This window comes from Perca fluviatilis, chromosome 13 (genome assembly GCF_010015445.1).
Source record: "Perca fluviatilis chromosome 13, GENO_Pfluv_1.0, whole genome shotgun sequence".
NCBI classification, from domain to species: Eukaryota; Metazoa; Chordata; class Actinopteri; order Perciformes; family Percidae; genus Perca; species Perca fluviatilis.
Genome location: NC_053124.1, coordinates 25,684,165 through 25,711,353, shown reverse-complemented (window position 1 = coordinate 25,711,353; position 27,189 = coordinate 25,684,165). Strand labels below are relative to the sequence as shown.

Below are 27,189 nucleotides of genomic sequence, written 5' to 3'. Positions count from 1 at the left end.
GTATGCACTGAATGTGTGTAAACACATTTGACTGACAAAGTGCTGCAAGGACTGAAAGAAGAAAATGTGACTGATAAAGTATATAAGAGCTCTGGTAATGCTTTTAATAATTAAACAAAAAAAACATACATTTTCCTTTTTATGGTTAAAGAGAACCTATAGAATATCATCTTCTATATTACACCTGTTTTAGCCTCTAAACATTGGCTCCCTCTTTGTTTTAGGATTGATTTTATTAGAAATTAGAAATTTGAATGAATGCCTTTATTGTCATTGTACTTTACAATACAGCGAAATCAGGAGCGCTACTCCACTGGGTGCATACAGTAAATACAATAAATAATCCTTACAGGACATATAAAACCGAACATAGGACAGAACATAGGACATATAAAACAGACATATAAAAGATCCTATTTTACATTTATTTATACTTTAAAGGCTCTTCATGACCTGGCTCCAGATTATATTTTAGACCTTTTAATCTCTTATGAACCTTTGCGTACTTTGAGGTCCTTAGGCCGTGGTCTTACCATCGGAGTCCACGCTGAAAACTAAAGAGGACAGAGCTTTTGCAATCAGGGCCCCGAGGCTCTGAAAGGACCTGCCCGAGGAAATAAGGCTGTCTGAGTCAGGGTCTTCTGTTGAGGCTCTTCTATCAAAAAATAAAATAAAAACTACTTTTATCTGAAAGCATCTCCTGATTTTTATCTGAGCTGCCTGTTTATTTGATTGGTTTTTCATTTTCTTGTCTATGGTTTTTAATTTAGACCTTCATGTATTTTATCATTCACATTGGTATTTTATTTCATTTTTCTCTTTCTGAAGCACTTTGTATTTTGTTTTGATGGGTGCTCAATACGTTTATTATAACATACATATTATTATTTTAAAATAATGATATAACCTTATCGGTCTATATATATCAGACTTTTCTTAATTCCTGTCATGTATAACAATACAATACTATCGTATTTTTGAGGACAGAAACAAATCTATTAATATTTAATGGATTTTTTAACTTGATGCCTTAGTATATCCGGCTCTAAATGAAGAAACACTGTTAACTAATAAACCCTTTTCATAAACAACCTTCTTGATTGAAACTTTTAGAACGGCATCATGCTTAAGTCACGATTTGTATGGTCAGATTTTTAGGTTATTAATATTCTATTATTTTGACAGTTGTTTTCTCTGTATTTGAAGAACAATTTCTTTTCTGCGAGCAGTTTTTTCATCTTCAAGAGCACCTTTTGGACATGTGAAACTAACTGAGCACTTAGTCCTCCTCCTCCTCCTCCTCCTCCTCCTCCTCTATATAAAGAGTTATTTACGGATGACTTAGAATACTTCAGCTCTCTGTTTTCCAGCCTCACTCGGAAACAAATGTTGTGCCTTCAGATGGACATAAAAGCTGCAACCGGAGTGATGATGGGCGTACGGACGAGTGAACACTGTGCTGGCATCCTCCATCACACATAACTGTACAACATAACTGGAGTTTCCCTGATGCATAAATATTTATCTTTTTACACTATATGAATATGTGAGCAACTTGAGGACAGCATTGAAGTCTAATCCAGATGTTCCCGTAGGTTTAATTAAATGACCACGGGAAGTCAATCAGTACCATTAGCGTTAAATTATGGAATCATCTTCATAAACAGCTCAAATTTGTTAAGTCTGTTATTTCAGATTCTTTTTATGAGAGTTGTATTTATTTATCTTCTTGGCCTTAGTATTGTTAGTATTTTATGTATTTTCTAAACCACTTTGAAAGTTTTGTTTCTAATTATCTCATTTTTTCTCTCCTCAGAATTTCATAATATGTATGAAAAGAAGACCAGGACTAATCTCAATGTTACATTGTTTCATCAAGAAACCCGAAATTGATAAACAAAAAGAAGATTGTTCCACCAAAGACAAACTGTTCTCTGTTAGTACAATAAATCATTAGTCACATGAACATTATCCGGTCCATCAAAGCTTCTCATGCAGCACATTAAGTGCAGCTGCTTTGGAAAACACACCACAGTGATCTTCCATAGATGCACATAGTGTAGGAACCGTTAAATACAACCTATAGTGCAGCACTTCTTCCCCTCCCGTGGATGTGCAGCTACAAAGTGAAAGACGAGGAGATGAAAGAGAACATTTCTTAACATGTTAAAGCCAGCAGACCATCACATTCATCACTGGGTCACTCCTCTATCCACTAAGTACTTCCACCTCTGCGGGGAGAAATTGATAACACATTGTCTGTTTGCCTTAAATTACATGGTAAAATATATATATATATTTTTTTTACTGTATAACTCTTCCTCTACAGTGTTTGCATTTAAAAGCACAATCCGTAATTACTACAGGTTTTAGGACTCTCTTTACATACAGTGAGGCTCCATTATTAAACAATGTATGTTTTAAGGCACATACTCTGCTTTGAATTATAATTAGTTTCCGACAAAAAGGTTCAATTACCCATTTAAAATAACAAAATATACATACTCCTTCTCTTTTTCATTTCAAAAGTTTATAAGATCCCCTCCAGACATGTTCTAAAACGTATAGAAATACTCTGTGCTGAATAATATTTTGTTTTGGATATTGTTTTTTTCATAAAAAGGTTCAAATACCTAAAAAAAATAAAAATTACAGAATAACATGTACTCTTCATTCAAACATAAAACTCAAAATTGAATAACTATTTGCATCCAATATGTTTTTTCCCCACACAGAAAAGTTTGATTACCCTGTTAGGAATTCATAAAGTTACATCTACCCTTTATCCCGCATTTAAAAATCCATAATCTATGAATTACTATGAACATATTTCCGATTTCAAAAGTATAACTGCTAGAAACAATATGTCTGTACTTCACTGAAAAGATAATTTTCAGTGTACGTTACCAGCACTGGAGGATTGAAGTTTTCACACCTGTATAAATTACATACTGGCCCACGATTGGCTTTAAACTTGTGATGTCATAAAATCCTACTCATACATCCAGGTGTTAAACTGAGATTTAAGGTGAGCACAGAGACAGAGACACCCCCTCAAACATCCAAGAGAAGGAACAATAAGCTAAACATACATTTGAGTGGAGGGGGACTTTAAGGTATTACTCAGATAATGGACATTTTGAGTTAAATGCTGTCAGTATTCAAGTTATAAATGTGTGTAAAAAGCATGTAAAGAATAATTGTTAAACCTGAATACATAACCTTTGTTTTGCTGGGTTTAAATTGTTGCAAATGTGTGTTCCATCTACAAAGTACCCAAAATTTATTTTTTCAAATACATTGGCTCATTAAACTGCCTGAAAAATATGGCAATGGAAACTCCAGTCACAAAGGTTTCTAAAGTTTAATAATGTACATTTATTGAATAATTTGACTGCATTAAAAAACAGTTGTCATGGGGAATTTAACAATCTTCATGAAGGTCAATAATACTGTGCATTTTACTGTAATGCTCCTTTAATTTAAGCCACATTGTTTTCTGTCAAGGGCTTAGTCTCTATCTCCATCTAGTGGCCACATGATGAACCTAACAATGACGTTCAGTTACTGTAGACATATAGAGAAAGGGAACCTTTTGGCATCTGTTCTCCCTTTTTATTATTCATTAAATCAATAACAATATTATAAATAACAGACACTGTTAGAAATCGCAGTGTAGTGTATGGAAAGCAAGTTGACGAGAAAGAAAAGATGAAACGACATCACAAACACAGAACAAAGATCTCAACAGAAAACACAGGAATCAACATTTGGAATTTCTAAAAGAATTCATAAGAATCAGAAATTGAAAACCTAAATGCAATTTGCATTAAAGTGTCGCAGTCACACCAACTCTTTCCCAAATAACTACATCCGTTATTTGTCTTTTTTTTTTGTACAGTGTAGCTACATTTTACAGCACGGTTGCCACGATATAAACCAAATAATACAGCTATGTTTAGGAACGATCAACCTGAGTTTAACTCAATTGTGATTCAGAAAGAAAAGACAACCTGACTAATAAACATAGCTAGACCACACCCTGTTTACTGAACTGTATATTTAAAGGTTTATCAGTTTAACTTTACTCCATCTGGTTTGTGTCCACTGTGCTCAAAACATGTTCCCAACACTTACAGTACAGTACATGGAGCGAATAATAAAACTCATTCCTCCTTTAAAAAGAGCTGAATGTCAATGTCTGCTGCAGGCCAAAGTCACACCGAAGCCCAGGGGAGTCATATTGTCAATGAAGGCTAAAAACTATACAGCTATCAGTGGTTCAGGGTCCTTCATTGTGACTTTTAAAGTAGTTCTACCTTCAGAAAAAATGTTTTCAGAGAAGAGAAAATTCAAGCTCCTGGAAGTTCAGATCTGGCTGCAGAGGTAACCAAAACAAACACTAACCCAAACCTCTGACTGATTGTTTAAACATCCAAATGCTGTGAGATGCAGCTTCAGTACATTAACATCCATCACAAAGAGGCACAACGCGAGCTGCCATGTCCCTACAGGAGGACTTGTGGCCACCGACAAGACATCAAATGACAAAATTCCGTAATCAAGGCCAAATATATTCGGACAATACAATGATGCTATGAAGTGCTGTTCTTATTTTCTTTTTATTAACTTTATTGTGTAAATTCTATGGAGTGCTGGTTTTACTGTATACTACGGAGATGATCATTGATGATGTCATTCCGCGTCTTAAAAATGCAAAGGACATAAAGCAGCATACGCACAGAAATTCAGTTTGAAGCAAGTCCTAACATTTTCTTTGTGCACGTCATCGTAAATGTTCTTATTTAAACGCAGTGAGGTTTTACATCGACAGCCGTAGTGATCAAAGCTGCGCGTAAAGGCTTTATTTACACCAACAGGAAAATTTTCAAATAAATGCTGTTTTTTTTTATCCCTTACAGCAACTCAACTCAGGTCAATGACGCAGGCTGGAAACTGTAATTAATGCCTAGAATAAAAAATAACACTTAAAAAAATTCTGAACTCCACTTGTAAAAATTTAAACACTGAAAGAAATGCATCACAACTGTATAAATTGACATTTGAAGCCGATTTGTTTGAAATGCTTCAACAACAACAACAAAAAAGGCAGATTGACTCTTTCTGGCAAGTTGTAAGTGCAGTCAGTTACACCAGTTTGCCCTTCTTTTGCGTGACTGAATCCATCCTTTTATAGTCTGTTTTTATGTGCTCCGTTTTTTTTTTTTTCAAGTAATCCCAAGTCTCAGTGACATAATCCAAAGAACAATTCATTTCTCTCCATTTTCCGATTTGTTCTAGTGGTTCCTTACCTGTCCATCACTGAAGATCAGTGAGTAAAAAAAGTGCTGAAAATAGAAAGCTCAGAGAAGCAAACTACAAAACAAACTAGAGTAATCCAAGTTTGGCTCATGAGGATAGTTTGGAGTAGCTTGGTGGGGAAAACTTGCGTTTCAGGTATTTGATTATGTAGAGAGGAAGACAGCTGACCAACGTGATGGCGGACACCTTCCACAGGAAAGGCCAAGTTGTGATGAACGACAAGTCTGGGAGAGCAAAGACAAGAAAAAAAAACAGCTCAGGCGCACATGTCTTAGCACTGCGTTGTGATGCCACAGGAGAAAGGGCATTCAACCAAGTAATTAAAGAGTCAACGTCACTTGAGCACAACAAGTAAAAGCAACATGAGCAGTCGAGATGCAGCTTAGAAAGTCAACATCAGAGGCTGGTCTTGATGTGTTGAATCCAATCACAACATGTTGGGAGTTTATGCAACAGTGAAATGCCACAAACTGGAATGAAACAGACAAAATGATGACACAGTAAAACATCACTGGAACATACAGACATAACACACATGCAGCCAGTTGCATGAGGGAATGAGGAGGTTCATTTACAGACTGTACACCTACCAAGGAACGCTCCAAAGGACACCCTGCCTATGCCTGTTGCCAACATACAGAAGCAAAAGAAATGCAGCAGAAATAGAGTGCAGTACAAAAGACAAAGGTTAGCAGTGATCAGAGAAAAAAGAAAGGGACAAAGAGAGAGAGAGAGAGAGAGAGAGAGAGAGAGAGAGAGAGAGAGAAAACAATAAAAGCACAGAGCTGAACTACTGCACAACACTTGGGTGTCAGGTAGTGATACATCAAAATCAACACAAAGCAGGTGCAGTGAAGAAAGCTGTTGCCCCTTGAAGTGTTCGGTCCGTTCAATACTGGACTTAACAAACCAAAAGTAAAGTTATCCTTCTTCTGCACTGAAAGCTCACCGGGAGAAAGCCAGAGCTACAGTACGTGCTACATAAAAGTAGATCTGAAACGATTAGGCCATTAATTCATTTAGCTATCGACAGAAACATGTATTGGCAACTATCTTAATAATTGTTTAATTATTCCTTCTTAAATGTGAGGATTTGCTGATTTTGTTTGTCACATGTGATAGTAAAGGGAACTTCTTTGGGTTTTGAATGGATGGTTGGACAAAGCAAGCAATCTGAATACCTTCTCTTGGCTTCTAGGAAATTATAATGAGCATTCTTCTCTATTTTGTGACATTTTATAGAGAAAAGAAAATTGATAAATAAAAAAAAACACTCAAGACTCAAGTTTTTATCAAGCTTGGGCAAAAGAAACTATTCAAAACAAATTTCATAAATATATTTTTGAATCAAAAATTAAGCTTTTCTTTTAATTCTCTTAAAGCTATAGTGCGTAGTTTCTGTCGCCCCCATGAGAAATTCTAAGTAATGACAACAAAACTGTCGGCGTGTCCACGATACAAGCCTTCCGTGACCGCACAGCGCCCCCACGCCCCCTTCACACAATTGGTAGTGGCCAAGGAGGACACGGAGGATTAAATAAACATGGACTCTTCAGAAGAAGTAGTTATCTTCACTCGAGCTTCTGCACAGGAAAGTCACCGGACAACACAATCTTCTGAACATACTGAGAAATACAGAGAGAGTTGTGTGGAGCTGGTAGTCTTAATTAGCTTTGTAGAATCTCATTTGGCAATGACTTGAATGTAACGGACGTCTATTAATATCAAAAAGTTATGCACTAAAGCTTTAAGCTTTCAAAGATACAAGATAAATATATAAGCGGGGGGAAAAATGGATACTTACCAAAGTACTCGTTGAGGAAGGCGAGCGAGGCCAGGTAGCAGCCTAAGCTGAAGAACTCGGCCACCACCATGAGCCAGTGCCAGGTGCGAATAGTCAGCGCCACCATCAGCAGCTCCGTCAGGACGAGCGCTGTGAAGGAGATGGCGACCACGTGCACAAACTCCGACTCAAACAGCACCAACGCACCATACATGAGGATGCCACCTGGTGGCGCCAAAGGAAACAAATCGTTACCAGACCGATTGAGTTTACTTGTTTGAAGAGGTGGAAAAAGTGAAACCAGGATAGATAAAAAGGGTTTGTGTCTGTGCTCGAGGATTTCCTGCAGTACAATATTTCTTCATGCATTTTTTTCTTTCTTTCTTAACATTTTTTCTTAGGTCTGCTTCACAATCAGCTGACTGAGACGTTGAGTAAAGGATTAATGTGTCTGGAGATGAGGGGGAAAGATGCACAATGTGATCTAGTGTGTCTCTGTGTGATTAACATCTAGAAGTGTCCAGACACTCACTCATCTTTGGGCGCCTACTGTATCTTGATAGCCCTTCATTTTATCATAAAACAACACAAATTGAGCTTAATAGCCTATAACGGATCACATAATTGCTTTTTCATACAGTCCTCATGCAGCACATTCCAGCGAGTCAAACTCTGTAATAAATTAGGCTAGATTGGTGCCTAATATTTCCCTCCTCAGCAGTGGTCCTCTCATATGGTCTTTATGTTTCTTCTCCCCCGCCCCCAGACCTGGTATTGGCCTTTAATTAAAAACCTGGAGCTGTCAGGAAGTCACGCTCGAGCAGGAACATAGATCTTTCTCACACGCTGCATGGCTTAGCGATTACAGAAATATCGATTTACTGGACAGACAAAAGCATGCATGTAAAAGCGGACGACGGTTGGAAACCTTAGATACTGAGAAACTGACTGTCCCAGAGTTTGAAGGGGCCCGGGGACCCTGGTATTAAGACACAGTAGAAATTATGAAATGGTGGTTGAAGAGTTGCTTTGACAGTCTGCAGTATCAGACTCTGTATGCAGTGAAGAAAGCTGTTGCCCCTTGAAGTGCTGGGTTTGTTCAATACTGGAGTTAACAAACCAAAAGTAAAGTTATCCTTCTTCTGCACTGAAAGCTAACTGGGAGAAAGCCAGAGCTACATAAAAGTAGATCTGAAACCATTAGTCCATTAATTAATTTACCTATCGACAGAAACATGTATTGGCAACTATCTTAATAATCGTTTAATCATTCCTTCTTTAATGTGAGGATTTGCTGATTTTGTTTGTCACATGTGATAGTAAAGGGAACTTCTTTGGGTTTTGAATGGATGGTTGGACAAAGCAAGCAATCTGAATACCTTCTCTTGGCTTCTAAGAAATTATAATGAGCATTTTTCTCTATTTTGTGACATTTTATAGAAAAAAGAAAATTTATAAATTTATAAAAACTCAAGACAAGACTATATATATATATATATATATATATATATATATATATATATATATATATATATATATATAGTATCTACAATATAACTTTAAGAATGAGTCTGTGCAACTTACCTTGATACACACTGATCAAAACCCAAATGAGGAATGTCTTGAAAGATAAAGAACGCCCCTGAAAGAGAGAAACATTATCCATGAGAACAACATAACTGTACGTTCACATGATAAGACCTGCTGAAAGTTGTTAGGGGAAGAAAATGACGATAAAGGCAATTCATTTTGTCACACATATTTTAAAAAGTGCTGTGTACCTTGGTGAGGTCTTTATAAAGCTCTGGGTAGAGAAGAGCCATCTCTGGCTTCACATCTTGGTCCAGAACCAAGGAGAACACAGGAAACATGGTGTACATGGTGGCATAACTGCACAGAACAAGCAGTTTAGATGATTACATTATCAGATATAGCCAACACATCTGTGCTGTGTTGCTGTTGCGATATTAGCCACGGTTAGCCTTTTCATATCTCGGCTGTGCAAAGACTGTAGTATTTAATTAATTAATAACTTTATGATGCTAAACAGACAACTTAGAGAATGTATAAAACAATAAGTCCTTAATTCATTTTACCACATAAAGACATTTGGAGAAGGTACATACCCAACCATTAGGAAACCCTGGTACAAGGGCACAGAGGCAAAGTAAAATACCGAGGAGAAGACTGCCTGAGGATACAAAACAAAAATGGTGTCATAAAGTTAGTTATTTAGAAACTTCATTGTCCACACTGTGAAAAACTGTCTTTGGTTTCAGCACCCAGCTTTGAAAGTCTTTAAAAAAAAAAAAAATCATTTAAAAAAAATCCCCAAATGTTTTGTTAAATCATGAGGTTACACACATTTTTATTTCACCTTCATTCAGCAAAACAAGCTTTTGTGAGAAAGCTATTCTGTCAGTGTTTCAATGACTTCTGTACCTGCATGGTGGAGATGATCATGCCTCTGTGCATGACGAACTGACCCAACGCTGCAGAGCGCTTGTAGCTGTTCCTGCCATGAACCATGAGCAGGCGACCGATGTGCTTAAACTGAGTGATGGAGAAGTCTGCGGCCAGAGACGCCTGTTTCCCTTCCTGTTTACACACAAGCATAAAGATGCAACGCTACTGCTGGGTTGTAAAACATTACAGTATTTAAGTACCATCTGCTTCTAAAGAAATGTATTTAAAAAAAATGTAATTTACAAATAAAGGCAGATACAATATGTGTGACTTGATGCAAGTTATGATAAGACTCTTCTTTGTGCTGTTAACTGTTCCAGTGCCCCATAAGTTCTTTACAGTTTAGTAAGATGTGTGGCCTTCTGGGAAATATATCAGTTTTATTACTGTACTTAATAAATTGAGTGCTTAATATGTGTATTTAAGATTATCACAGAAATCTCTAACTTAATTATGTTACAGGCACTAATCCAGGATAACACTGGATGTAGTCACTGTTTATCTACTTTATGGAGGTCTTTACCTTTCCTTCAATTCCGATACCACAGTCTGCAGCCTGGATCATACTGACATCATTTCCTCCATCACCTGCCACAAAATGGAGACATTATTTTACAATGTATGGACTTTACTGGTTGCTTCTTTTCAAGTTCTTTATTCTCAAATAACAAGAGAAGCCGTCACTGGCGATGAAAATCTTAGGCCTCAGGCGCCCTCCAAAAGTGCTCATTAAATATCTATAAAAACAAAAATCCTGCAAGTACTGTAAAAGCAAATCTAAGACATAAAATAGTGAAAGGAAAGATTTAGGTCTAAAATATAAACATAAAATAAAAAATAACATAATATAAATTGGTGCACACAGTACTGCAAATGATTAAACTGAATGTAAACAGGAAAGTAGTAAATATATATGCATAATGAGAAGTAATAATTATATATACACAGAGGTGTTAACAGTTTAAAGGGGTGATAGAATGCAAAACCGATTTTACCCTGTCATAGTTGAATAACGACAGTTCGGTGGGTAAATAGGACATACATAGAAGCTCAAAATCCCACTGACACCCCTTTACTATGAAAATCTCATATTTTGAAACTGCCTCTGAAAACGGGCGAATCCCAACAAAGCTGAGTTGCTTGCGTAAGCATCTCAAAATCCGGAACCTTAAGAGAACGGTCACGCCCCAACATTTACATAGGCTACACAACTGACCTGAGATCAGGTAGTCTTCTGAATCTAGCTAGGTCACGCAGATCTCTGCTATTCCATTACAAAATTCACTTCTGAAACTTTTTTATGCGAGAAATCAACAATATAAAGCTCGAATATGGGCCGCTTTACAAAAAAGGATGGCTAATTGCAAATTTTCTCCGACTGTGTGTCGGAGTTTAGTGCCGGTGTTGGTGCTGCCTGGGTTGCTACATCGCCACCCTGACCGCAGTGTCAGTGAGCTTGTTACGCCCGCAATCTTTTACCACAGCCCGCAGGTTCCAGTTAATCTTATAATGGGTATGTGTGTTGAGTTATTTAAACAAACAATCGGGGAAATAAACGCCTCTTGTCCGCGAGTCTCATTGATAGATCCGCGGTGAGATGGAGTCCATCAATGAGAGCTAGCTAGCCTCCTCCTAACTCTGACATTCACAAAAATACATTCAATTGAAATCCGAAATCGGACAAGTGTTAGCTAAGCTTTGTAAGACCTTGAGGAACCTGTAATATTCATGCCGTGACGAAATTCAAACTGTAAATATACTTTAGTTATGCAAAAGTGAGCAAGCTGCGGTATTTCCCCATTGTAATGAATGGGACATATAGCAAGCAGCTGTTCGTCCTAAAAGACGCATGCTGTTCATAAAATGCGCCTTAAAATCAAATCGGACACAACGGTTAGCTTTATAAGACATTGGGGAATGAGTTGTATAAGTGGCGTGACGAAATTCAAACAGTAAATATAATTTAGTTATGACGACAATGTAGCTAGCTAGCTGCGGTATTTCCCCATTGTAATGAATGGGACATATAGCAAGCAGCTGCTCGTCCTACAAAGACGCCTCGCGTTCATAAAAATGCCTTAAAATCAAATCGGACACAACGGTTAGCTTTATAAGACATTGGGGAATGTGTTGTATAAGTGGCGTGACGAAATTCAAACAGTAAATATAATTTAGTTATGGCGAAAGTGTAGCTAGCTAGCTGCGGTATTTCCCCATTGTAATGAATGGGACATATAGCAAGCAGCTGCTCGTCCTACAAAGACGCCTCGCGTTCATAAAAATGCCTTAAAATCAAATCGGACACAACGGTTAGCTTTATAAGACATTGGGGAATGTGTTGTATAAGTGGCGTGTGGAATTCAAACAGTAAATATAATTTAGTTATGGCGAAAGTGTAGCTAGCTGCGGTATTTCCCCATTGTAATGAATGGGACATATAGCAAGCAGCTGCTTGTCCTACAAAGACTCCTCGCGTTCATAAAAATGCCTTAAAATCAAATCGGACACAACGGTTAGCTTTATAAGACATTGGGACATTCAAAACCGTAAATGTATTATTTATAGATATAGTTATGCCGGCAGCTGGCCGCGGAGTCCCGTATGCAGTATCCACAAAGGGTGACTTTGCCCTGGGTATGGAGCCCAGCAGGCTGCCTCGTCAGACTGTGTGGAGCTCCTAAAGTCCGACACATCTTACCAAATTTGCAATTAGCCATCAATTTTTGTAAAACGGCCCATATTTGAGCTTTATATAGTTGATTTCTCGCTTAAAAAAGTCTCAGAAGTGAATTTGGTAATAAAACATTGCAGTGTCTGGAATATGAGATTCTGTCGCTTCTCTAATGTATGTGTATTGGGGATTCGCTCAACCAATCAGCGCGCGTCTCTAATGTCTGCGTATGGCGAGTCGCTCAACCAATCACCGTGCAGCTCATCTAAATATTCATGACCATACCATATTTGGAAGAAAAGCTCTTGTTACAAATAGGGCCAAAACACAGGGATGCATAAGGGCCAATAAAATATCAACCAGGCCATTTTCAGCCCAACCAATGTTACATACCCCATTAGGAGACCATAAGGAACAGTGTGAAATACCCTATATAATCATTCTATCACCCCTTTAAAAAAGTAAAGTGGCAGTATATGTCTTTGTGAGCTTTGACTGCCATCTTGTGGATAAAAGAAGTAACATTTATATATTTGCTCTGGTGTCTGTGTGTGTTACAGTAACATACAACTGCTCTGAGCCTGAATGCTCTCAGCACCTTGCTTAACATCCGTGCAGTTAGTTATCCATCACAACTGGGATATGGTTGTTCAGTAAATAGACAGTTCTGAGACACTAACCAATTCATCTTCTATCAAACAGAGTATTTAACAAAAGGGACTGAATGGAGACATTTCCCCACCCCCTGACAGAATTTCCCAGCCCGTGTGTGAACAACAACCGTCCCGGCTCGTAATGCCGCGGCCACATTTTCTGTCAACACTCACCTATGGCACAGGTTCTGTTGGCGGTGTGCTGCTGGAGGAGCGTGACGATCTGGGCCTTCTGAGTCGGGGAGCAGCGACAGCAGACCACCGCTGGACACTGACACGCCAACTCTACAAACTCATGCTCGTAATACCGCAAGCACACCTGCAACACAACAGGATGGTCATACACAACACGGTTTACTGGACACTAAAAGTTCCAGATGTATTTACATGATTTCTTTCCATATATTAACAGTTTGACTTGTAGACCATATAAATGAAAACACAGATGTTTGCTCTTCCAACAAAATGTAAAACTACTGCTTAGTTGTTTTCCAATTGTTCTGCCTCATAAAAAGAACGACTGATATATTTTGGTGATTTGTTTTCCTCTTCAAATCCTTAAGGACTTGGTTGAACTCCAAAGTATGAGTTTTGGCTGAGAAGTACTTTTTATTCTCTCATCGCCTGTTTGGCTGCATCCTCAGCATCATCTGCTGCGCAAAGAAATGTCACTGTGTGCTACACTCTGTTGTAGTACCTCTAAGGAGTCTCCAGAGATGACCAGAGCACAGTCATGTTTCCTTCTGAAGGCGTTGAGCTCCAGATGGGCCTCTCCTCTGCTTGAGATCTGCTCGAGAGCCACACAATACAATTAGCCCTGAGGAACTTTTAGGTTTTCTGTAATCTCTCATTACGTAGGCGCATTATGATTACATAAAAGCATCAGGAAAGACAAACAGCATACCGGTTTGAAGACATGGATGTCTTGGTTTCTGGAGACCAAGTGGGAGCTTTTGGCGATGCATGTAGCGGTCTCTAGCTTGTCTCCTGTCAGCATCCAGATCTGAGCAGTGGCATTAAAAGGCACAACAATGGAGTGCAATTTAGTGTCAATTGTCTTTAATACTGTCCGGTTTTATGGATGCATAAATAATAACAACAAATAATTTCCAATATAAGATGAGCCTTTCCCTCCTTTTAAAAGAATATACAGAATTTACCAGTGTTAACCTGGCAGAAGTGTTCATTCCCTTGCTAACCTTGATGCCAGCGTTCCTGAGCAGCTCTAGTGTGGGTCGGACGTCTGCTTGTAGTTGGTCTTCCACACCGGTCAGACACAGAAGCTCCATCTCCCTCTCTAGGCTCTCCACCACTGCTGCAACCTTCAGGCCTCGGTCATGGATACTCAGCTTCGCCTGGTTGTAGCGACTCTGCACGAAGAGGGAGGTGGATAATAATAATACATTTTTTTATATATATATCACCTTTAAAAACACATTTTACAAAAGTGCTCTGACAGACAGACAGACAAGGCAAAAGAGGTCAGTAAAATAACAGACAGCTATACAGTAGGGCCAAAAAGCACAAAACAAGGTAATGAGAAGACAAAATAAGCATATACAGTATATATAGAATAGAGATCAATAGCAATAACAGATACAAATCAAAAGGAACAGTAAAATGACACAATAAAAAGGGAATAAAAGGAGACTAAAAGAGACGTCACATAAAAGCATGTCTATAAAAATCATAGGGGAGACAATATGGGGAATTGTGGGATAAGGGGGCTGCAACATACCAGGCAACTGAAAACACAAAAAACACTAAGCTATGGTCATAATATTTGGCCAACTACAATCCAAGAGGAAACAGTCGCACATTGCTATTAAGGTGATACTGTATAACACTAACCTATTATTCCATTTCAAGAAAACATGATTCAGTGACGTAAAGGACAACATGTACAGTATATCCAGTAGTGTCCATCCATACCTCAAAGTCCTGATACTGCTCCTCAGAAAGAGACTTCTTGGCCACCACCAGCGTCCTCAGGCCTTCTCTGGCCATGTTCCCACACTGACAGAAAGGAGAGGATGATGGTAGTAAACAGAGATATACACACAGTTTTTTATTTATGATATTCAATGTCAAGTATTTTTCTAAAGCTGTACTTTTTTTGAAGATGTAGGTTATTTAAAATAAAGGTTTGTGTTTATACATTTTCCCCATGATGAATACAAACCAAACATAGGGCAGATCATCTGTTCTATTAGAGTGGCTGCTGTATAAGTACACCATGTACAGCACCGTCAATAGCAGCATATTGTTACCAACACCAAAGAAATCAATAGTGAATAACATAGCCTCTGGTAAAATTCAGAGGACACAGTAAAGCAAAGGGATGGAAGGCGGTTCATTTTTGATATGAAACACCAATGGGGCGAATCAGTCCTGTTGATTGGTTATTGACAAGCAAAGTAACCGTAGCGCCGGCTGATTTGACAGTGGGATATTACAGCCAACAGGACATCATTAGCACCATTGTTCAAGAATATGACATACTGTAATTACTTCAACTTTATGTAGGTCACTAATTAAATCAAACACTGCCTCCAGTGCTAAATGACTCAATAATGCCAATATAATTATGAACATATGCAAACAAGACCTTCGACCACCAAACTTGTGTATACTCGGCCCCGATGTGTCTCTGGATTAATGTCCTGATTACAAGAGGGTAGTGGACTACAACAGTATCACTATGTGTGGCAATGTATAGGTTTATCTCTTGCCTATACTTATCCATTTCATAACCTTTTACATGTTTGTTATTTTGCTAATGTTCTCATCCAGAGGGGCTCATTTTAAGTGAGCAGATAAAGATTTATGGTTTTGCTAAAAGACACTGTTAGATGAGACATGGCTGCTGGGTCCAACTGGCCAATTAACCAAAATCTTTTTTTTTTCTTCAAAAATTCACAAGATTTTGGTTTTCTGTGGCGTTTCTGGAGCTGATTTTCTATTCTGCCAGAAGCTCCTAATTATCCTTGTGCATTGCATTGTGGGAGAAGAGTGTAAACGTCTGAACACTTCCAAGTCGAGATAACCAGAAGTTCTTCCTGTCCTTCCCATTATGTCTATACTGCACAAATGCACCCTCAGTATGTGGTATAGATATGCCACACAGCTTTTACCTCTTCTTCCAACCAGTCGTTATACTGGACGATGCTCGCCATGGCAACATCAGCACCCTTCATGTAAAAAGTGATGTCTCCTGTCGACTCCTCCTGCATAAAATTACAAATGACAATTAGTACATTTCCTGAGTGCAGAAACATTTATTTCTACACCAATCATCACGCAGCATCTTAACCTCAAAAGCTAGGTTCAAAAGACCTCAAAACATTATGGTGACAATGGGTTTGACACCAAAATAACAAAAAAAAAAAAAAAAAAATCTGAACAAAATGCTAAGTCCGGTACATTTAATGTATAAAAGGACTGACACAAAAACACTGAAACACATGATTCAGCAACAAAAACACCACACAGGAAGGAGCATCCACACATCATATTGTTATACACAAGTTCCACACCCTGACGATGATGCCCATCCTTTTGCTCTCGGAGGTGAAGGGAAAGATCTGCAGGATGTGGAAGGAGAGAATCTGTCCAGAAGGAGTCTTCAGCTGCAGAGAGTTCAGGTCTCTGTTCACCAGGGTCAGGCCGACGCTCTCCGTCCACCGCACCAGCTCCACCTGAGGAAAACATAAAAAAAAACTGCTCATCCAAGTGTAGAAGACTACAGACTTTAACAGTTTGACCTCGACACACTTACATCTATGCTGCACCTTCAATAAAATATATCAGGGTGATGAATTTAGCCAATTTTACACTGACTGAATTGAAGAGGAAGATGTGAATTAAAGTCCTAGTGAAACTTCAAAGGCTTGTCTCAGACTATTTTTTGTAAAAAAAATACATTTATGAATAACAAGTGAAAACAGCAAGTCTTTTTTTTCTAATTTAAAATGATCACTCTTTACCAAATACAAAAAACAGGTATATGACTTTATGTAGATAAGAAAATCCCAAACAAATGTAGCCCATAAAGCTGACCAAATCTATTTTCACTTGCAGTTGAAAGACAAGGCATGAGAGAGTTACGGTATCTCCAGAGCTGCTGAGCTCTTCTCATTCAGCTCCAGATAAGTGTTTTTCTGTTTCTCTTTCCTCTTTCTCGCCTCAGCAGGAACTGTGGCCCCCGAGTGAGCTTTCAGCTGCACACGACTCAATTCTCAATGGGTTCATTTTCAATTTGCTCACTCAAAGGTTGTTATTATACTCTGACCTACAAATTGGAACTTCCTGTTAATACCCCATCATTTCTCCTGCTCCCCCTTTGAGCTCCGTAAAAAGGAGCTGCCTATATTTACTTAACACACATCTGTGTGTCATTATCCTGGTGTGTGTGTGTATGCAGCCACACACACACACACACACACACACACACACACACACACACACACACACACACACACACACACACACACACACACACACACACACACACACACACACACACACAGACACAGACACAGACACAGACACGGAGACACACAGACACACCATGTGCTGAGGATCCTAAACCTAGTCCTTCAATCTACTTTATCAGCTCTGCAGAAACTATTTAAAGCTTTGACAAATTTGATACAAACTGCACGTAAATCATGTGTTACGACAGTAATAGAAAAGAGTACTTTATGACAATGGCAGACTGACTTAAACAACCCGATGAATCATTTCAACGGTGTTCACCATGTACTAGTGATCATGTAAATCACAATGGCAGCACTGCCTTTAAAATCAACAGCAGCTCAAGCATGTCATGATGAAAATGGGCCCTTAACTGTTAATTCTCCTGCTGGCAACATAAAACGGTGCACACTCGAGAACTGAATTCACCTTTGGATAGTTTAACACTATGGGTTTTGAAGGAGTAACTACATATCTCTAATACAACATATCTCTATATACTATGTGTTCTTTGAGCTTCAACAGTACAACGTATCTGGATATGTGTGCAAGACTTTAAACAGATCTACTCAATTATAAACAGCAAGACAATTAAAATAGTCTAACCCTAACAAAAGTAAAGTAGGAACTTCAGGGCAGAAGGTATTTTGAAAGACAAATATATATGAACAATATACAGTGCTTTCATCAGTGAAAAAAACAAATGTACTTATTAAAGAGCGAGACAACAGATAGTCAGATTATACTGTTAACCATTCTTGAATATGGGGTCTAATTGCCTTGAACATTTATCACTTTAAAGTAATAATCTTGAAGATTTTAATTTAAATAAATGTGTGTAAAGTCACTATCTATCGCCAAATGAACTAACACAATGGCGATTGAAAGCACCTGCATTTGCAGTATTACGAATTGGGTGTCTGTGGGCGACATTCCCGGGAAAAATCACACACATCGTACAGTTAGTGACATGCTTTCAATCACCCAGCAGTGGTTGGTCCACCAGAGAGTCAGGCGGAGCCATCTAAACAGGCACGCTCTTTAACTCACTACTGTGTGAAGCGGAGTATTGTTATTGCCAGCGTTGCGAGTAAATGGTCCAGTTGTAAGGGTGGTGGTGGCACAGTGGATACGACGCATGCCTTTGGTGCAGGAGACCCGGGTTTGATTCCCACTGCGATACATCAACCAATGTGTCCCTGAGCAAGACACTTAACCCCTAGTTGCTCCAGAGGCGTGCAACCTCATGAACCTCTGACATATATAGCAATTGTAAGTCGCTTTGGATAAAAGCATCAGCTAAATGACATGTAATGTAACTGCCAACTAACTGAGGTCACACAGGCGACACAGTTTGTATCTCTGGGAAGTGAGATCCAAAAACCCTCCGACAATTACCGCTTACCACCATACGTGCCGCCAAAGAGAACGAAACAGAGCACTTCGAGATTGTACCTTTAACTATAAATGATTTAAACATGGCACCAATCATTTGCTGATGCCTGGCTGCTAGCCTGGCAACCGCTTAGTAACTGCAAAGCGGTTAGATACAGTCTTCCTCCCTTATTGTACATGTACCTCGTACACTCGCCGAAACTGCCAGTTACGTCCAATTGGAAATAATAAAGCACCCAATTCCTGGAAATGGCAGTCATTAAAGACTACAGCCAAATGCTCTTGTCCAATATTACAAGGGTCAAAGGTTACAGGAGGACTCTGTTCACAGCATGGCTGACCAGCAGGTCAGATGACCCCTGTTCTGACCTTGGCGGCCGGCCCACTTCATTTCCTTAATAATGGCTCATTACATTAGAGAGACTGAGCAGAGAAACGGGGCCAAACAAACTATCACTAACAGAGGAGCCGTGGCCAAGATCTGATGCTGCAGTCAATGAGAGTGAGGAGACAAGGAGTGAGAGAGGGATGGAAATTAAAGGACAGAGAAAGAACAAAGAATATAGTAGAAAGGGAAGGCAGAGCTCTACCAACAATCACAGACCTCCACCTCTCATCGTCTCTGGGAGAAAATTAAATATTGATCAATCTCTCCAGTGTGGAGAGAGGGGAGATAGAGCAGTGGGCAGGGAGGGATATAAATAAATATATACATCAACTCAAGAGGGGGAGGACAGACAGGCAAAATGGAAAACTGAGATTTATCTTTCGCCACCTTTTTATCTTCATTTTGATTGCTAGACTTCTAGACTAGGGGTTTGAAACAAAGTATGCAAGTCTCACAAAGGCTTCACGGAACCTCACATGTGATGGGTGATAAACATGCCAACAGTCTTGAAATGGTGTGTAGGGGAAGATTAACTAACCTTCAATATGCATTAAACACTCTTTGAACAAATACTGACTGTAGATTTTCCTGATCAAAAATTCGTCCCTGTCTTCCCAGTATTTAGACTTGATTTCTATTGATACATTCTTTAGTATGATTAGAAAGGGCCATACATAAAGGCTTAGTAGCACCTTCAGCCATAAAAGCTCAAACTCTTGGGTTACACGGAGAAACTGCCAGAGGAAAGGAAGCTATAGGGATGCCTTTGGGGATCGTTTTTGTGCTGCATTCTTCCTTCACTTGGAGCAGTAAATTCTCAGGAAGAAAATACAGACGATTAAATAGCTTAACCTCTACGAAGAGTTCATGACCTCTGACTCCCTGTTCATGAAGTGACCATTATGACAAACCAGGGTTATTTAGGATCACCAATAAAACATTAAGACAGAGAGGAAACTATGGAAACTGGTACACAGCCTTTGCTCCTGATAATCCCCCATGTTTATTCTTGCCAGAGGAGCAGATGTGTTTAATTGATTGATTTAATCCAGATATGAGACACTTTCAATGACAAGTGTAAAAGGGGCCTTAGAGAGCAAAAACATTTGTCACCGTTTAACAACTTGTAAAGGTGTAACCTCCATATGGGTTTTAGTTGTTTTATCGTCTGTCTCTCTGGTCTGAAAAATAGCATTACAGATATAAATAAAACAAAATATATATATGTTTGTAATATATATATATATGTTTGTATTATATGGAAATGTTTGTGCTAATAACATCCACAACACCCACAAACAAAATTAAATTGGAAACATTCTTATTATCATCATATTATATCATTATATATATTATATCATGTAACAGGGGAAAAGAAATTGTCTTCCAGCACATTTATAACACAGTAACATGTTGCCCTGCAAATACGTCATCAAAAGTGTTATAACAGATTTGGTTGAGCGCAGGACAAGGGCACTGAACCCACTGGATATCATTCAACCTGCTAATTATGAGTTGCAGGTAGAACTATAGCCTAATCTTGGGGAGCGACCTCTGAAACTCCCTTTCAATTATCAGTGACCCCCTCAATGTCTAAACCAATATCACCATTTGTTTTTATTTTTTTAAATCAGTCCATTTTTCTTTTGACTTCAGTTTTCTATTCAGGCAGTTGAACTGTTAACTGTATCTCATATTTACCTCATCAGGGCTGGAGGCCTGGTAGGTGCGGTTGTCATCACTGTAGTCCTGGTCGGCTTCAGCAGATTCCGTCTCTGCATTTACGATGGCATGCGACTCATAGACGGGCGTGACATTGTGGCACAATGCGATGGCCTTCACAGCCTCGTGGATGCGACTGCTCACACTCTTGCGGACTTTGGGGCACGACGTCTGGGTCTTCCGCGATGGAGTGGAGCCACTGGTGCTGCCATTGGAGGGCTGGGAGGGCACCTGACATCACATTGAATAATGTGAGCCATGGAGTCAATAAATGATCTGTGACTTCAAATCATGCCATTTCAGTCACATTCATGACACGTGTGAGCTGTGCAAAACTGTTTTAATCATTTCATAATGGTTGTGTACCAACATTTGCAAGTACCAAATTACATTTAAGTGTTAGCTAATGGCTCATTTTCATGATCCAGAGAAACTACTACAAACTAAACTCAATGAAATAAGCTGCCTAATGATTAAATATGATTATCTTGAAAAACATGCACATGAAATATATTACACAATCTTATCAGACAAAGACATTTTACTTAAAATGTTACAACTTTGAATTAATTTCCAAAATGTTGGATCATTGTGTATTGTAGGCAACAAGATCAATTCGTACATTCGCAGCTAATTCACTCTGACACCTCTTTTCAAGCTAAATGACAGAGTGAGGGAAGTGGTGGATCATCGTCTTTATCGTGTCATATCTGATTTGAGTACCTTTTATGAGTTCCGCTGTTTTGACATCAGCCATCAGTTTAACAGGGTGGTGACTAGCGAGCAGGCAGACAGCCCACTGTTCCAGCTGCGTTTGAGGAGGGGAGGCCGATGCGCTCTACTGAATCATTTGATTTTGGCTTATTATTAACCTTCAATCCTGCCAGGCAGGGAAGGAGGGGCCGTGGGGAGTATATATATATATATATATATATATATATATATATATATATATATATATATATATATATATATATATATATATATATATATATAATTAAAATAAGTTTGTATTTGGTTATACCATTATCACAAAAATTGCAATTCTAATTCTGATATTCTAATGTCACCTAGGAAGTCGATAGATAATTAAAGAGGCCCTCATCTTAGAGTAGAAACACTTAATCGATTAGTCTTGATTAATCTGCAACTATCAATTACTTCTTTCACTTTTTAAGTAAAGATGCAGAATATTCTGCTGGTTCCAGTGTCTCAAATGTAAGGAGTTGCTGCTTTTCTTTGTCATATGTGATAGGAAATGGAAAATGATGATGGGTATTTCTCAAATCTTTTTGAATGATTTATAGAACAAACAGTAAATCGATTTGTGGAGAAAATAATAACAACAACAACAACAACAACAACCATTGTTTCTGCCCTAATCTGGATGGAAAAATGTTTAAAACAATAATAGCTTCATGTAATTATGTCATTGTGACAGTAAAGAAACCGCAACATAGTAAAAATCAGCTGGGCAGAGGCATTGCTGCTCTACACTGCTTCAGCTGTGCAGCTCTAAAAAGACTAGTCATTTTTCATTAGCTGAGATTACACATAAAAGTGGGGGGCAGATGGTTTCACTGTTGACCAGCTGTTTGGAGCTGGCTGAGAACAAACAATATCATTCTGTCAAGACTGCAGCCAGATCTGAGCCACCCAGTGAGGAAAACACTTGCTTACAGTATGTGGAGTCGCTCAGGGACACTTCGTGATGAATGAACAATATGGGCTTCTTTCCTGGAAAAACTTATCCTTAGCTAAATATAAATATGGATTAAACTGATCTACAGGGAGAGGCGGGAATAAGCAAGAAAAACATGAGTCAACATATTTGTATATCAATGTATCCTCTCCCCTACTGGAAACAAATTTTAATATTCTAAATGACAAGTTTTGCTTTGATTTGGTTGGTTCTGTCCACTGTTACATACTGGATCATATAAATCATATCTGAATACTTCATGGGAATAAATAACTTTGTATTGCTAAAGGGAACAAAAAGGCAAAAGTTGAGCCACTCCCAAATTAGCACTAAAAATCAACACTGAAACTTTCTGGATGGTGCTTGTGTTTATGGTCAGGATCTTAACAGAAAAATCCAAACGCATATCAATTTTGAGAAGATTTATATAAAATAAATAAAAATGAAAAAGAAATCTACAGATTATTCGAATGAAAATAATCAATCCATGACCTTCCACTTCCGGGATTGCCCCATTCCCGCCGAAATTCCGCCGTATGTCCTTCTTTTAGGCCGATGTCCAGTACCTTACGCTTTCTTTGCATTGGAATTTTAAACTCCGGTGTAGTATGAGGACTCTGGTTAACTGCTCCTCAGATCTCTGCAGGGTAAATCCAGACAGCTAGCAGACTAACTGTTGAATATGAGTTTTCTGTTGCACAACTAAAACAACTTTTGAACATACACGTTCCACCAAAAAGTTCCTTCCCGAGGCTATTTTGCGGCGCCACCGGGGCACCGTTCGGCTCTTAGCGCCGCCCATGACGATTGCGATTGGTTTAAAGACATGCCAATAAACCAGAGCAGTTTTGCTCCCATCCCGGAATGCTGTGTGGACTAGCCAGACCCTCCTCTGCACCGCTGTGGAGGAAGGTCTGGCAAAGCGAGACTAGTTGCAGCCCTATTGGAGAGTACGGTAATACATCTTACCTGTGCATATGACTTGACAATGTGGTTCTGGATCTCATCCATGGTGTCAGTGCCGTAGGATACTGTTCCCAGGTGCAGCCGCTTGAAGACCATTTCGTTCTGTGTCAGAGTGCCTGCAGTTCAGAAGACCGCTTTAGACCATTACAAACTAACAAATCATAAGCAAATTACATCACCTTTACACTATTCTTCCATTACTGTTTTTCCCATAATTTTTTTCACATAATTCTTTTTAAATTTGCTCTTATTTGTGTTATTGTCAGAAGCATCAAAAGTATAGCTCAACTGATACTGGAATTTGGAGACCGACACTGATGTTGATATTTGTATCGGAAGATAGTACACAAGAATTGTGGTGGAATACCTTGGTTTTTTTTTTTGTTAAATTGTGACCAAGACCCATATTCAGCAGGACATTTTACAGTTGGAAAATCAAAATGTCAGTGTTCTCTAGTGGACAAACTATATATTAGTGACATTGTTTCCTAATTAACTGAAGCCTAGGTTGGCATTTCTGTGCTGCAATTTCTTGTTACTTATCGTCATATACGTGAAATATCAATGAGCGAATATCGGCCAATATGTTGCTATGGCTGATTCATACGTCTCTGTCTCTTTAATCAAAAGTTGAGGTGGCCCGGTTGGCTCAGTGGTTGGAGCAGGCGCACATAAATTTAGAGGTTTATGCCTCAACGCAGATGTCCAGGGTTCGACTCCGACCTGTGACGATTTCCTGCATGTCTTCCCCTTCTCTCTCCCCCTTTCTCACCTGTCCTGTCCATTAAAGGCGGAAAAGCCCAAAAAATTATCTTAAAAAAAAAAGTTGACCAAATGTGTCTTTCAATGACATGCTGACTATACATTAAATTAAAGTAAGATGTTAAGTTCTTCTGTTCTGTAAACACAAAGCTTGTGAGTTAGGCAGTGGTGGCCTAATGGTTAAGCATGCTTGTGACCGGGAGGTCGCCGGTTCAATCCCCAGACCGACAGGATACAATCTGGGTGGGGAAAGTGGAAAAGAGAAGCGCTTGTCCCTCCCTCATTACTGCAACTGAAGTACCCTTGAGCAAGGCCCTTAACCCCAACCGCTCCAGTGGAGCTGCCCAGTGGCCAGCAGATCAGACTGTGGTTGTGCCAGGCAGCTTCCAGGTATGAATGTGTAACTGTGTGAATGTGACAGATCGTCGTTGCAAATGAGAAGTTGTTCTGAATCGACTTACCTGGATAAATAAAGGTTAGGAAAAAAATAAATAAAGAGAGTATTCATATAAGAAATGTCAGCTGGTTAAAGTGATGGTTCGGAGTAATTTCACCCTAGGGTCCTTTGCACCATGATCTCGAAGCCAAAACGCCCCCAATGTTTTTTCACCTGGGTCGAAATTGGATAGTCGCGTGCTAGCGTTATCAGCTGAATAGCGTTTAGCGCGAGGGGCTAATGGATCCGGTGTCTCTTAACATTAGCCCACTAAATAAGCCGAAATGATACCAAACGTCTTACAGTAGTATAAAGGTATGCGTTACTCATAAAACGATGGATTGTAAAATTTGTAAGTACACCAGAAGTTTATGTAAATAACACTTGCCTGCTGGCTTCTGCTCTCTGCTGCTGCTGCTGCTGCTGCTGTTACTACCGGGCAGTAAGAGTGCTTAGGGACATCTACAAATTACAACACCGAAAAGAGATGCAACAAAAATATTTATTAATTTAATGATTAAATAAGGTAATGTCTCCAAACTTACCTCAATTATTACTTGTCTCCTGCTAGTTATACTACAGCACTTACTTTTAAAAAATAAGTTAAATTAAAAATATTTTTGTTGCATCTCTTTCGGTGTTGTAATTTGTAGATGTCCCTAAGCACTCGTCTTACAGCAGCAACAACAACAGCAGAGAGCAGAAGCCAGCAGGCAAGTGTTATTTACATAACCTTCTGGTGTACTTACAAACTTTACAATCCATCGTTTTATGAGTGCATAACCTATATATACTAGTGTAGACCTTTGGTATCATTTCGGGCATTATTAGTGGGGTAATGTTAAGAGACACTTCGGATCCATTAGCCTCTGCGCTAAGCTATTCAGCGGCTAACGCTACTCTACGCTAACTCTCCCAATGTTAGACCCAGGTGAAAAAAGCTTCTGGGGGGGTGTTTGGCTCGAGGTCATGGTGCAAAGGACCCTAGGGTGAAATTACTCCGAACCATCACTTTAAGACTGTCTGGGGTAAAAATACGTCAGAGATGTTTTATTCACACAGCCACTACTTCATACTGAAGCAAAAATAAAATATATTCAAATAATATAATTCTTTAAATTCTCTGAACAAACAGAGAGACAGAGAGAGAGAGAGAGAGAGAGAGAGAAGAGAGAGAGAGAGAGAGAGAGAGAGAGAGAGAGAGAGAGAGAGAGAGAGAGAGAGAGAGAGAGAGAGAGAGAAGATAATTTGTCCCCAGAGGACGGCCTACAACGCATAATGGGACCTGCAGGGTTGTGTGACTGCCTTCTCATTGACCTAATCTCATTACCAATGTGGACTGCATATCCTCTCTGACTAACAGACAAGAAACAACATTGCATACAAAAAGACTGAGTGAATATTCAAACACTAATAGAAAAAAATTATTTGGAAAACGAGGCGATGTCGGTTGCCAGAATGTGTGTCGATAGAGCATGAAGCTGATTAGAGGGCATCTAACTTCTGAAAACATTAGAGCCATGGGGTTAACCAGTTCTATTGGATTGATTGTTTGTTCTTCTTTCCATGTGCTTTACCTATCAACCTGGATAAATAGGCTCTACAGCTAATCTATTCCTACCTAGATCAGCGGGGTAAGACAAAGAAGCATGTTAGGACCACAGCAGTAGTTTATCACTTTGGCACACTGTCTGGCATAAATAAAGAGCAGGTATTTGTTATTAGATAAGTTGAAATAGGTTTAAATGACACAAATTCAGAAGATTTGTTTAAACTAACCTCCTTTTTTTTTACCTTACAATGTTCACATGTCTTAGATTAGATTTTAAGATTGTTATTAAAACGCAAATTAAGTGGCTTTATTTCAATGTGAATTTATGATGTATGTATATATCAATATATCAAGTGTTTGTATTTTTATGAGCGAGTGCCTATTCTTACAGGAGATGTGAGACCCTAAAGTTAACATTCAAGTTTCAGGGATTAGACCTGCGCTTTATTGGGTTTATATATTACATTATTTGTTTCAGAAAGAGAGTGAACTGTGAGTGAAATAAGAAAGTGAATTCCACAGAACACCTGATATGCATTCATGTCCGGCGCAGAGTAACATGTTATGCATGCTTGCTAACACAGCCGTGATCAAGGATTGAATGTGTGCTACACTTTTTCAATAGTGTCATCTGTAGTTTAAAATTGGGCAATGCGTTGTGTATTTTTTTTTTTTGAGTTATTAGTATTGTTGAACATAAAACCAAAAACTTACAGTATAGACACAAAATTATTTCACCCTGTGACAGATCTTTCATGGTATGATGATGATGATGCCACCATCATTCTGCTATCAGAACGTGCATAGCCAGTTGCCCTCTTGAAGTGAAGTATAATTTTGCTTTAACTTAAGTACTAAACATCTACTGTAAATCTAATCTTTCTTCAGTGTGTCA

General features: G+C 38.8%; 1 protein-coding gene across 4 annotated transcripts in view; it reads right to left on the bottom strand.

Annotated features, from left to right (window-relative positions):
- Nucleotides 1-249: 249 nt before the first annotated feature.
- The window catches only part of atp9b (ATPase phospholipid transporting 9B), a 50,746-nt gene continuing 23,806 nt past the window's right edge, over nt 250-27,189 (bottom strand). The window contains exons 14-30 of one of the 4 annotated variants that reach the window (XM_039820443.1): nt 23,548-23,660; nt 20,856-21,107; nt 16,432-16,593; nt 16,030-16,122; nt 14,828-14,911; nt 14,095-14,265; nt 13,800-13,898; nt 13,593-13,682; nt 13,070-13,214; nt 10,095-10,159; nt 9,548-9,703; nt 9,232-9,296; nt 8,887-8,995; nt 8,690-8,747; nt 7,127-7,330; nt 5,913-5,945; nt 250-5,546 (exon numbers count right to left, since the gene is read on the bottom strand). In XM_039820443.1, the coding sequence (XP_039676377.1) occupies nt 5,410-5,546; nt 5,913-5,945; nt 7,127-7,330; nt 8,690-8,747; nt 8,887-8,995; nt 9,232-9,296; nt 9,548-9,703; nt 10,095-10,159; nt 13,070-13,214; nt 13,593-13,682; nt 13,800-13,898; nt 14,095-14,265; nt 14,828-14,911; nt 16,030-16,122; nt 16,432-16,593; nt 20,856-21,107; nt 23,548-23,660 (2,036 nt within the window). In that variant the 3' untranslated portion in view covers nt 250-5,409. The other 3 variants (XM_039820445.1, XM_039820444.1, XM_039820446.1) reach the window with 3 other exon arrangements.